The sequence below is a fragment of the Petaurus breviceps genome, unplaced genomic scaffold, assembly GCF_028583685.1.
Source record: "Petaurus breviceps papuanus isolate PSGF00001 unplaced genomic scaffold, PetGlider_PUasm1.0 90897, whole genome shotgun sequence".
NCBI classification, from domain to species: domain Eukaryota; kingdom Metazoa; phylum Chordata; class Mammalia; order Diprotodontia; family Petauridae; genus Petaurus; species Petaurus breviceps.
Genome location: NW_027187374.1, coordinates 14,671,204 through 14,683,431, shown reverse-complemented (window position 1 = coordinate 14,683,431; position 12,228 = coordinate 14,671,204). Strand labels below are relative to the sequence as shown.

At 37.5% G+C, this 12,228-nt stretch overlaps 1 protein-coding gene across 3 annotated transcripts in view; it reads right to left on the bottom strand.

Annotated features, from left to right (window-relative positions):
- LTN1 (listerin E3 ubiquitin protein ligase 1) overlaps nucleotides 1–12,228 on the bottom strand; it is an 89,282-nt gene that overhangs the window by 1,752 nt on the left and 75,302 nt on the right. For 2 of the 3 annotated variants that reach the window (XM_069075063.1, XM_069075065.1), the window contains exons 24-27: nucleotides 11,713–11,787; nucleotides 9,389–9,575; nucleotides 5,487–5,658; nucleotides 645–865 (exon numbers count right to left, since the gene is read on the bottom strand). In XM_069075063.1, coding sequence (XP_068931164.1) covers nucleotides 645–865; nucleotides 5,487–5,658; nucleotides 9,389–9,575; nucleotides 11,713–11,787 — 655 coding nt within the window. The remainder of the gene's footprint in view (nucleotides 1–644; nucleotides 866–5,486; nucleotides 5,659–9,388; nucleotides 9,576–11,712; nucleotides 11,788–12,228) is intronic. The other variant, XM_069075064.1, reaches the window with a different exon arrangement.

Genomic DNA, 12,228 nt, shown 5'->3' with positions numbered 1-12,228 from the left:
CTATTTATAAATTTAGTTCTTTGATGACAGATTCAAATGTCAAAATATACTATTCAAGAAGTATTTATTATATACATTAATCATATAACTTTGTACCATGCCAAGAGCTGGACAACATAAAAAATTATAGCTCCTGCTTTTAAGGATCTTACAAATCTAATGGGAGGTCCATGTATTATATAAAGGAAAAGTAGATAATCCAGGCAATATGAGTATAAGACATTTGAAAAGGAAGAGCTATTTTCAGCTCGAAGGGATTAGGAAAGCATAGGCCTTGTGGAAAGAAGAAATTATTAACAGGTGGAATTGTGGAGCTGGTACTGTCCAGGTATGAAGCACAGAAATATAGAGTAAAACAAAAACTTGCACACTGTACTCAATTTATTTTAAGAATGAAGCACTGATTATAATTATATTATAATCAACATATTATATATTTTATATAATATATTATTATAATCGTTATCTTCTAGTTACGATATACTCACAAACACAATCTTTCATTTTAAAAACATAACAAAAGTGACATTCAAAAAAGTTCAATTTAATGATTTTTACATACTAAAACTATAAGGTTTTAAAATTATGATTAGAGATAGTCAATATTCTAAAAACTTTTTTAGAAGCTGAAAGATGATACTAACCGTCATGCCATTAAATAGCTGTGTACTTGTTTGCACAGAAGATATTTCTTGAAAGGAAAGCATGTTACTCACATACTTGCTTGTAAATTTATCTACAACATTGAAAACACGCTTCTCGCAGCTATTCCACCACAGTCTAACCATAGCTGGCAAATCTTTTAACGTGATTTGATAGACAGAACAAGCCAAGTGAGGAATCTGAGATGAAAGGGTTTCTGTCTCTAGGGGAGAAAAAGTCTTGGTTATCTATCTATATATACACACATCTACACGATGTTCATTTTCATTAAAAAATAAAGTTTTATTCACTGGCAACAACACGGCTAAATGCAAAGAAGATCTAGCTTCCAGTGTTGTCAGCTGATTTTCTTCTCTCTCAAATTCAGGATGAACCGTGTTAAAGCCAAATTTAGTATTTGGCAACTAAGATGCGCAAATAATAAATAAATATGAAAAAATGTGAATAAATAAGACTCATCATGCTCATCTACTAATTCAGTAGAACATTTGTTATTTTAGCTTGGTTTTCACACTGGGGAGTCCATAAAATCACAGGTCCATTAAAAAAAATACTAACTTTTCAGTAGTTGTAATTAAAGGAACTAAATGGTATACAAAAAACATTAGTATGGTTTCAATAAGGCTGTGTCAATTTCTTCTTATATATCCTACATTTTAAAAATGACTCGACTACATACCAAACTGGTGAATTTTTTTTTTAATGAGAAAAAGGTGAAAACTATCCATTAAGTGAGAATAGGAAAAGAACACTTTCATGACACATGAAATGAAAACATACTTCCCCCTCCAAAAAAGCAAAAAAAAAAAAAAAGAAACTTTAGGGGGAAAATATGTAACATGATATTCCAGAGAGAATATTTCACTTTTCTGTTGGAAGTATGTTTTCGTTTCATGTGTCATGAAAGTGTTCTTTTGGAGGGGAAAAGGCAGGGCAACTGGGGTTAGGTGATATGTTTTATATAATATGTTATTATAATCAACGTTATCTTCTAGTTACGATATACTGAAAAACACAATCTTTCATTTTAAAAACATAACAAAAGTGACATTCAAAAAAGTTCAATTTAATGATTTTTATGTAATAAAACTATAAGGTTTTAAAATTATAATTAGAGATAAAGTCAATATTCTAAAAACTTTTTTAGAAGTTAAAAGATGATACTAACCGTCATGCCATTAAATAGTCACAAGGTCACATGGCTAGTATTAAGTGTCTGAGGTCAAATTTGAACTCAGGTCCTCCTGACTCCAGGCTCGGTGCTCTATTCACTGTACCACCTAGCTGCCCCTACTATTAAAGTTTCTTAAGGGACTGTGCCTAAGTTCATCTTTAGATCCCTGTTGTTTAGCATGTTTTTAAGTTCCTCATTATTAGTTCCATAAGTTCTAGGCACTCCATCTTAGGCCCCAAAAGATCATTCACTGAAGCATATCTCTAGCTGGAAGTTAGCATATCTAGGAAAAGAAAAATTTTTTTTTATAAGACTGGTTGTCGGGGGGCGGAGTCAAGATGGCAGAGTAGAAGCACAATCTCCCCACAGCTCTGGCTTCCACCTTCCCCAATCAATGTAAAAAGGGGACTCTGAACAAACTTTGGAGCTGCAGAACCCACAAAATGACACCGAGAAGCTAACCTCCTGCTGAGGACAGGCCCTCAGGCTGGCAGAAATCGGCCAGTGCAGTGCCCTCAGAGCTCAGGCACTGGTGAGCCGGAGGTTTTAGCCCCAGGGCGGGTCTGACCAGCCCCCAGCAGGAGGGATTCCAGATCAGCAGCAGCTGTGGCCATTTCCAGAATTATCAACACACAGATGCAAAGGACAAAGTGAGGGGTCAGTGCAGTCTGGACTTTGGGACCCAGTAAGAGGGAGTACATTGGCTTTTGCCCCTGGGGAGAAGCTGCTGAGACGCAGGCACAACCAGCCAGCACCATGTGGCAGCTTCAGGTCCTGGCCTGCAGACTGTAGGCGGATCAAGCAACCAGTCTGAGGTATAATCGCTCTTGCTTTAACCTGCTTGGATCTGGATTGCAGTCTAGGGTGAAGGTCCTGGGGTGTGACCAGCTTGCCAAGAGCAGGTGGAGACCTCAGAGAGGGCACCCATCTAATACCTCCAGCAGCTGAGAAAACCCCAGCGTTTGGGACAAAAGCTCCCCTGTCTGGTGGCAGAATCCTACTGTGGCAAAAAGACCAGGGGTCAAGTGACTGAAGGGCAACATGACCAGGCAAAGGAAACAAAGCAGACAGAAGATTCCAACATTAGACTCCAATTTTGGGGACAAAAAGGAGCAAAGCATGGAACAGGAGGAAGACAGTGAAGTCAGAACTCCTGCACCAAAAGCTTCAAAGGAAAATACGAATTGGTTACAGGCCACAGAGGACCTTAAGAAGCAGATAAGAGAAGTGGAGGAAAAACTGGGAAGAGAAATGAGAATGATGCAAGAAAATTACGAATTGAGAGTCAACAGCCTGACTAAGGAAAATAACACCTTAAAAAAAGACTAATTCAAATGGCAAAAGAGGCTCAAAAAGGCAATGAGGAGAAGAATGCCTTAAAAAGCTGAATTTGCCAGATGGAAAAAGAATCTCAAAAGCTGACTGAGGAGAATCATTGCTTCACAATTAGACTGTAGCAAATGGAAGCTAATGACTTTATGAGAAATCAAGATGCTGTTAAACAGATCCAAACAAATGAAAGAATAGAAGGCAATGTGAAATATCTCATGGGAAAAACCACTGACCTGGAAAATAGATCCAGAAGAGATAATTTAAAAAGTATTGGACTACCTGAAAGCCATGATCAAAGAAAGAACCTAGAAATCATCCTCCAGGAAGTTCTCAAAGAAAACTGCCCTGATGTTTTAGAACCAGAGGGCAAAATAGAGGTTGAAAGAATACACTGATCACCTCCTGAAAAAGATCCCCAAAAGAAAACTCCTAGGAATATTACAGCCAGGTTCCGGAATTCCCAGATTAAGGAGAGAATATTACAAGCCGCCAGGAAGAAACAATTTGAATATTGTGGAAACACTTTGAATATTGTGGAAACACAATCAGGATAACCCAGGATCTGGCAGCTTCCACACTGAGGGATCAAAGGGCTTGGAATATGATATTCCATGGTCAAAGGAGTTGGGATTAAAACCAAGAATCACCTACCCAGCAAAAGTGAGTATCATGTTTCAGGGGAAAATATGGTCATTCAGTGGAATAGAGGACTTTCAAGCATGCTTGATGAAAAAACCAGAGTTGAATAGAAAATTTGACATTCAGATACAAGAAGCAAGAGAAGCATGAGAAGGTAAACAGGGAAAAGAAATCATAAGGAACTTATCAAAGTTGAATTATTAACATTCCTACATGGAAAAACAATAATTATAACTGATGAAACTTTTCTCAGTATGAAAATAGTTGAAGGGAATAGAAAATATATATATATATGTCTATATATGAGGGTATATGGGCATATGAATACATATGTGAATGTGTATATATATGTTTACAGGTATACATAGATAGAGGGCACAGGACCAATTTAACAGGAAGGGATGATACTTAAAAGGTGAAATTAGGAGGTGAGAGAAGAATATGAGAGGAGATGGGGAGAGACAGAATGGGGTAAACTATCTCATATAGAAGAGGCAAGGGAAAACGGTTACAACGGAGGGGAAGAATAGGAAGGCAAAAGGGAATGGTTCAACCTTATTCCCATTGAATTTGGCATGGGGAGGGAATGAAATACACACTAAATAGGGTATCTCACCCTACAGGAGAGTGGGGGCGAAGGGGATGAGAGGGAAGGCAGGCTGGGGGGGAGGGAAATATAGTCAGTCTTTTACAATATATCTACTATGTTCTTGTTTTGCATTAGCCACACATGTACAACCTATACTGAACTGCTTATCTTTCCAGTAAGGGTAGGTGACAAGGGAAGAAGGGAATGAATCTGGAATTCAGTTTTAAAATCAGGCACTGGGGCATAGAGAACTACCATGCCCTACTGGAAAAGTCAAAAGGGGTATGGGAGAAAATATGGGAGAGCAGACTGGAGGAGGGGATATCTTGTGGGACTGCTATTTTGGGGCGGTGTGTAGGGGAAAAACAGGGAGAAAATTTGTAACTCAAAATCTGGTGGAAATGAATGATGTAAATTAGAAGTTAATAAAACATTTGAAAAATGAAAAAAAAAAAAGACTGGTTGTCTCCTTTTTTAGCCTGCGTTCAAAATGCAGTGGTTTCTCATGGGCCCAATCCCACTACTCATCAGGCAAGGGAGACCTCCTTTTTCGACCCATGCCAGTTCTCCCTTCCTTAGGGCACCTGAACCCCCTCTACCCACTCCCAGAGGCTCACCATTTTTATGCTAGATTTAATGTCAACACCTAATTGTCTTATTAGCCCAGTGAAGCTCAGAACTCCCAACCTCAAGAGATTTTATGAGCACTGGCCTCCTTGGAAGTGGGGATTATAGGTATGTAACACCACACCTAACTTTTACCTAGTAAAATATTGAAAGTTTAGCATGCTAAAGTTCAGAATTAACCATATTCAATGACCATCCCAATCCCAGGTTCTGGATAGAACTAAAAAATATGATTTCTCCTATCATATATGAGAATTCTAGAACATCTTAAGCCAATTTTCTGTCAGGAATTATGATTTCTCCAAAAGGCAAAAAAAAATTATGATTTCTCTTGACTTTGAGAATAAAAAAAAAAGCTGTTTCCCTAAGATGTAAGGTCTTTCCCTGGAAAAAAAGCATATTATTAACCTTAAGTCTGAAGCTAGTTTCATAAAAGAACAGAGAATACAACAATATACTGACCTCTGACATGTAAATGAAGTTCTTCTGTAAAAAATGTTTTAGTTTCCTTATTTGGGAGCTCGACAGCTGACCCAACATAGGTGGGTATTTCTGGCATAAGTCTGAATAGGTGATAGAGCAGCTTATTCAAACTCTTTGTTCTTCTAAGATACAGCGAATAAAGGGCACGAAGCTGATGGAGACAAAATTATTTGTTAGTGATTGCAGATTAAACTACAATGAGGAACACAAAAACAGCTAAAGCCAGGTGTGATGACAATGGGGGAAAAAGTGACTCAAAGTATCTGGGTTGAAATCCTACCTCCAACACTGACTGCCTGTGTGAGCCGAGGCACTTCACTTAACCTCCATAGATTTGAGTCTCCTCACCTACAAAATGGGGGGCTGGGCGAGATGTGAAGGTTTTTCCAGCTCTAGATCTATGATTTTATGAAATAACTCAGACGATGAGAACAGAAGCTTGAATAATACTCTTTGCTCTAAACTACATCCTCCTCTTTTCAAATTCCTTATTACTACCTGTCTAGGCTGTTCGAATAGCCTCCTAATCCATATCCAGTCTTGCCCCACACTCCAATCACATGACTTCATGTGACTGCCTTTTTTTATATTCCTCACATGTGCAAATCCACTATCACTACTCTTACTGAAACCCTTCAATAAATGCAAAATGAAAAATATTCAAGCTAGTGTGACATTCAAGGCCCTTCACAATCTGTGCTTCCCCCCTCCACTCCCCTCCCCATCATATTCTATGCTCCAACCAAACTGAAGTATTCACCATCCCCTGTATATATTTCTCAATTTCTCCTCATGGCTCATACCACTTCCCTATATTTAGAATACCTTTTCTTAAACCTCTAACCCTACACTTCTACCCACCAAAATCTCACCCATCCTTCAAGACCTAATTCAAACGCCATCTCTGGTAAGTCACACAACTTCCCCAGTTGGCAGTGGATCCTTCCTTCTTCAGACCTTTCACAGCACTGTTACCTCTCTTCTGCACTCATCATACTCTATTCTCTCATTGTTGTTGTTTGTATCTCCTCTATTAGGTCATTCTGTTCAATTCACTAAGTATTTATCAAGCTCTATATGCTAGGTGCTGAGAATACAAAGACAAAAGAAACTATCCCTGCCCTCAAGAAGGCATGCTTTTAGAAGCAAACATGTACAGTTAAATGAATATGAAATGTATACAAAGCAATTTCCTGGAGGAAGATACAGGTCTAATATTGAAGGGCAGTTTGTAAACACAGAATGGGAATTCAGGACAGCATCCTGGGAAGCTAGGGAAAGAGTGGAAGCAGCACACTCAAGAAATGAGGCTGACATGGAGAGAAGATAGCAGAGTGGTCACTGAAAGGAGTTTCAAGCCAGGGAGCCACAACTCAGAAACATTCTGAGTAGTGCCAGAGCTGTAGGGCAGAGGGGTCAAGCTGCCCTGCAGCCCCCAGCACTTGAGTGTGACAAATTAAGATGAAAATGTACTTGGGAAATATGGAACAAAATAAATAAAAGCACAATAGAAGCTGGAATATGTGGTTTTCTAAGTCAATATGCAGCTGCAAAGGATCCTTTAGGCCCTGTTTTTGAGTTTGAGTTCCCTATTACTGTAGAGAACAAGAATGTCACACCCTACACACAGCAACAAAAGGGTAATATGATTTGACTGTCAATCCATGAAAAAGAGGGAGAATATAGAATGAAGGTGTGTTGAGTATGTGTGTGTGTATGGGTCTGGCTGCAGGCGAGATGTCCAGTTCCTGATCCTGACCAAGGTAAAGATAAATGAAGTCCTGGGCCCAAATGGTTACATAGAAGAGTGAAGCATGTCTGAGGCATGAACTGCCATAAGCCTCATGATGAAAAGAGGATATTCCCCTTATATAAGGATGTAAAATTACCTACCTTTATGCCCTTCCCCTTCCTGGCCCCCCAACCATGCTCTACACGGAGTAGCTACTTGTTTGCCAAAAGGAGGACAATGCTGAAATCCTTGTGCAAGTTCCCTCTTCCTGGAGCCTTCTCTGAATACCTTACACATCTGATCATTGAATTTCTTATTACATAGTTTATATTTACCAACATTTTATTTGTTGATCAAGTATCTTTGTCCACATTATTAGGCTGAACTTTTTGAGAGCTGGAATCTTCATAAATCAATTTTTATAAATGACCTCACATTGATATAGAATACTCAAAACATAATGGATGTTCTACAACAATATATGGACTATATTTGCTTGATTTAAGTTTGGTTTCAGAAATGTTCTCATGAAGAGGCATAATGGAAAGAAAACTGGACTTAAAATCCAAGAAACCTTGGTGTAGCTCTCAGCTCTACCATTCATGATCTGTGCAGCTGTGGTAAAGCCATTTACCATTTCTGAGTCTCATTTTCCTTATATATAACTGAGGCTAATGCCTGCAATACCTACTATACATGTATTGTGTACTTTGTGTATGCAAAGTGCTTTATATTTCATAAATGCGAATTATTACTATGATGTTCAAGTTTAACTGTTTTAGGAAATAGTTTTTGTTCCTTCCAAACTGGTACTTTAGACTTTTTTGGAAATTGGGGAATGAGGGAGAAAAGGAAAGACTAGAGGAAGAGAAAAACTTGGGTTTACAGTTCATTGAGAAATATTTAGTTTTTGTTCAGAGTTCTAGACACAGAGAGAATGAAGAAAACCCGAGTTCAAGTTCTACTGACAACAAAGAATGACTCTATCATCTTGTGCCAGTCATTCTTCCTCCAACCTTCCTTATCTTTTTAATCCAAACTTCACAGAATAAACCCCCTTAATAAAAGGATTTGTTCTGTAAAACTTGGAATTAGTCAAAAGGCCGGACCCGACAACCTAGAAGGCCACATGTGGCCTTGAGGTCAGAGGTTCCCCACCCCAGCTCTAGACCTAAACACAAATACATGAAAACAAACTATAACAGCAACAAAACTACTACACATTATCCATTAAGGTTAGTTTTGGACAGCTTTAACTGATTTTTTCAATTTCAATCACATGCACTAAACTTATTAACTAAATCTTAATAGCAATGGAGTGAGTAGTTTGAAAAGCTGCTTAAAAATGAAAAATAGCATTCTTTGTGGAAGTTAAAAACTGAAAACAAAGTAGGTGCTCCCAGACTGAAGAAAATGGATCAATAAACTGTGATACAATACTGTAATGGAATACTGCCATAGAATAAACAATGATAAACATTAAGGAACTTAGAAAAACATGGAAAATTTCTATGAAATGATACAGAATGAAGAACCAAGAGGACAACATTCACAATTGATCACAGTGGTGTATAGGAAAACAACACTAAAAACATCAAGATCTGGATTAAATGAAATGATCAGTCTTGGCTCCAGAAAAGCATACATCCTTCCTCTTTATACAGATTTGGTAAACTGGATACAGAATATTGTATATACTGTCAATCAAGGTATCTGTCATTCTATTTGAAAATCAACAGAGAGTAATTCAGCCCAGTCAGATGAACTGGGACAGGGAACCAATAAGGATGGCTACATCTATCCTGAAGGAAAAGGAACTGAAATCCAGCTGGGTGGGTCCTTTCCCTCCAGAAGGTACTTGGGGCAGGGACTACAGTCAGTTAAAAGCAAGTTCCACAGGAATTTGAAGAAGGCTAGGGCAGCTTGTTGTCTAACCCCCAATGGGGAAGAATCAAAAAAAGTGAACAATATAGATAATAAGGATGGGGTAAAAAAAGAGAAAGAAGGGATAGGGGAGGTGGAAGAATAAGTAAGAGGAAGTTTAAATAGACTAGGTCCAAAGTTGTTCAGATAATATGAAAAACACTTTATTTTCTTTTAGTGGGATATAAAGAATAAGAGGGGACAAGGCTAATGATTTTGGACATACCTGAGATGTAGCTGCTTTGAAAAAAGTAAGTATTAATTTCCATGTGAGGAGGTACCCCAAAACATAGCAGAACTCCTCACTCAATGGCTGAATAACTGCAAACTCTCCAACAGGGTAACACTCCAGAATATTTTCTAGTAAATCTTCCAAGATGCCAAGAACAGCCATCAAAGCTACAGGTGGTGACCTAGGAATTGATGATAAATTATAGATTATGGAATATTTTCTAAAATTTAAATCTTTTTTTTCCCCAATTTGCTGCCAAATTAGTCATTATTTAAATGTTTCAGATATCTTGGCTCCTAAGATTCCTTAAATTACTTTTTTTTTTGCCTTTTGGAGGGCAGTTGGGGTTAAATAACTTGCCCAAGGTTACACGGATAGTTTTCTTGTGTGGGTGTTAAGTGTCTGAGGCCAGAACCAAACTCAGGTCCTCCTGACTCTGGGGCCAGCACTTTACTCACTGTGCCACCTAGCCCCTCTTAAATTACAATTTTAAACTTAAGACAACAAGGCAATTATGCAAACTGAAGGACAATTTATGCAAGTCAGGATACCAGTTAGTTCCAAACCAAAACTTTTATCACCTTACTAAGGTTTTTTTTTAACCTTTAACCTTTTGAACCATATGAAGGCTTTAAAAAAGGAAAAATAATAGTCTTAAGCCCTTAAAACAGTACAAGCAAAACAATTTTCTTTTATAATGGCCATTAGCACTGCATTATTGTGAAAACTATAAGAAGAATAACACATATTTCAGGTACTTAAGGATTCATGATATGATTAGTGTATACTCTTCCACTAATATAGATCACAACTGCTCTATAATTTGATGGATAGTCTTCTGGAGCTGTGACAGTCAAAAAATCCATCACTCTGCAAGTGACTTATTGATAAGCCTTCCAAAACTTAGGTTAGCTGGCCCTCAGATGACAGGCATAAAAACCATAACTAAGCCTGTACAGAGGATTTCTAGCTTGCCCAGAAATGCCAAAGCTTATAACCCACTGGCATAGGCTTAGAAAACCCAGAAATTCCATATCAGGATGAGGAATGGAGTTTTTGTATGAGGTTATAGGCATGAAAAAATTTATCTAATTTTTATCATGCAGCAAATAGTTGAAAACTTTCTCAGGTTTAACATTCGCCGAGATTACAAAAGATTCAAACTGATCAATGCTGACCAATTTACTAGTAATGCTTACTGTGAGAGGCAAATGGATAAAGTATATTTTGATCTACTCTTGGGGCTCATATTCCTTAATCTGGAAGAATGTTTGAATACAGAGATGAGAGAACTCCCAATATCCAATGACAGTTTTAAAAATTTACTGTTTTCTCCAATAAAGCAAACTAAGGGTGCCATGCCTTCCCATTACAAACACAGAATTTTCAAGGTTTTAGATAACCATTTATTTCTCTCCCTCCTTTCTCCTTTTATTTTGGTGGTGGGGATAGGGTTGAGGATAGGGGTGAGGAGGGAATGAAGAGGATTGCTTTCCAAAAGTGAACACTTAAATAAGAAACAAACACCAGCCCTAAAAAAAGAAACACAAAAATAAATTTCTCAGGTAATTAAACTAAATTCAGTATAACAAATGCATATTAAGGGTCTGCTATATGCAACATATATTACTATTCAAAAATGATATAGCCCTGCCCTCAAGGAGTTTGTATTCTACAGGGGGCATACAACATGTATAGACAAGTATGGACGAGATAGTTGTTGAAGAAACTAACTGCTATGTAAGGCCAATTCTTCTTGATTCACATGCAACAAAACCTTTATTTATTTATTTTTTAAAAGCAATTGGGGTTAAGTACCTTGCCCAAGGTTAAACAGCCAGTTTTTCTGTGTGGGTGTTAAGTATCTGAGGCCAGAATCTATCCCGGGTCCTCCCGATTCCGGGGCCAGCTCTCTTACTCACTGCACCACCTAGCCGCCCCAACAAAACTTTTAGATATCGAATATAAGGAAGGAAGCACTACCCCTGCCCTTAGGGTAATGGTTAGCACATAGTAAGCATTTAATACATCCTTTTTTCATTCATTCCCTTTGAAGTCTTTTAATATTAAGTGTCAGGGTATCTAATTAAATAAGAAGCAGATAGGTGGCTAAGTGCCAGACTCCTGGACCTTCAGTCAGAAAGACATGAATTCAAATCCAACTTCAGACACCAAACTCTAGGTCACAAAACCTTATAAATTATACCAGTATGATCTATTTGTAAATATTAAGAACAATAACTTATCAAATGGGAATTTTAAAATCAACTATATAAAAAGATTCAAATACAATTAAATTAAAATTTTAAAAATCTCACAAGGCAGGTTCTTCTTCTTCATCAACATATGATTTAAGATCATCATCATCAAACCTTGGCAATTCAGGCATCAACCTAAGGGTTAGAGGAAACATTACTTAAAATTTTTTTTTCCTGTATATTCAATTATACTTATATCCAAGATTGATATTTTATTTTTATATTAGAACATTAAGTTTAAATAATCCATGGGGACAAATTATCCACTATGTAAATGCACCTAATGTAGCTTAAGATACCATACAACTAGAACTTGTATGAAGTGATTTAAAATGAAAGAAAGCTGAATAACCAATATAACATTCAAAATAAATATAGTAAGCAAATGTAAGTAAGGTCAACACTGAGAGACCACAAAATTTTGTTTTTTCTATTTCATTATTAAAGTTAAAGGACATTCCCTTTTCTTTTTTTGTTCTTTTTTTGGAGGAGGGAAGGCAAGGCAATTGGGGTTAAGTGACTTGCCAAGGTCACACAACTAGTAAGTGTTAAGTGTCTGAGGGCAGATTTGAACGC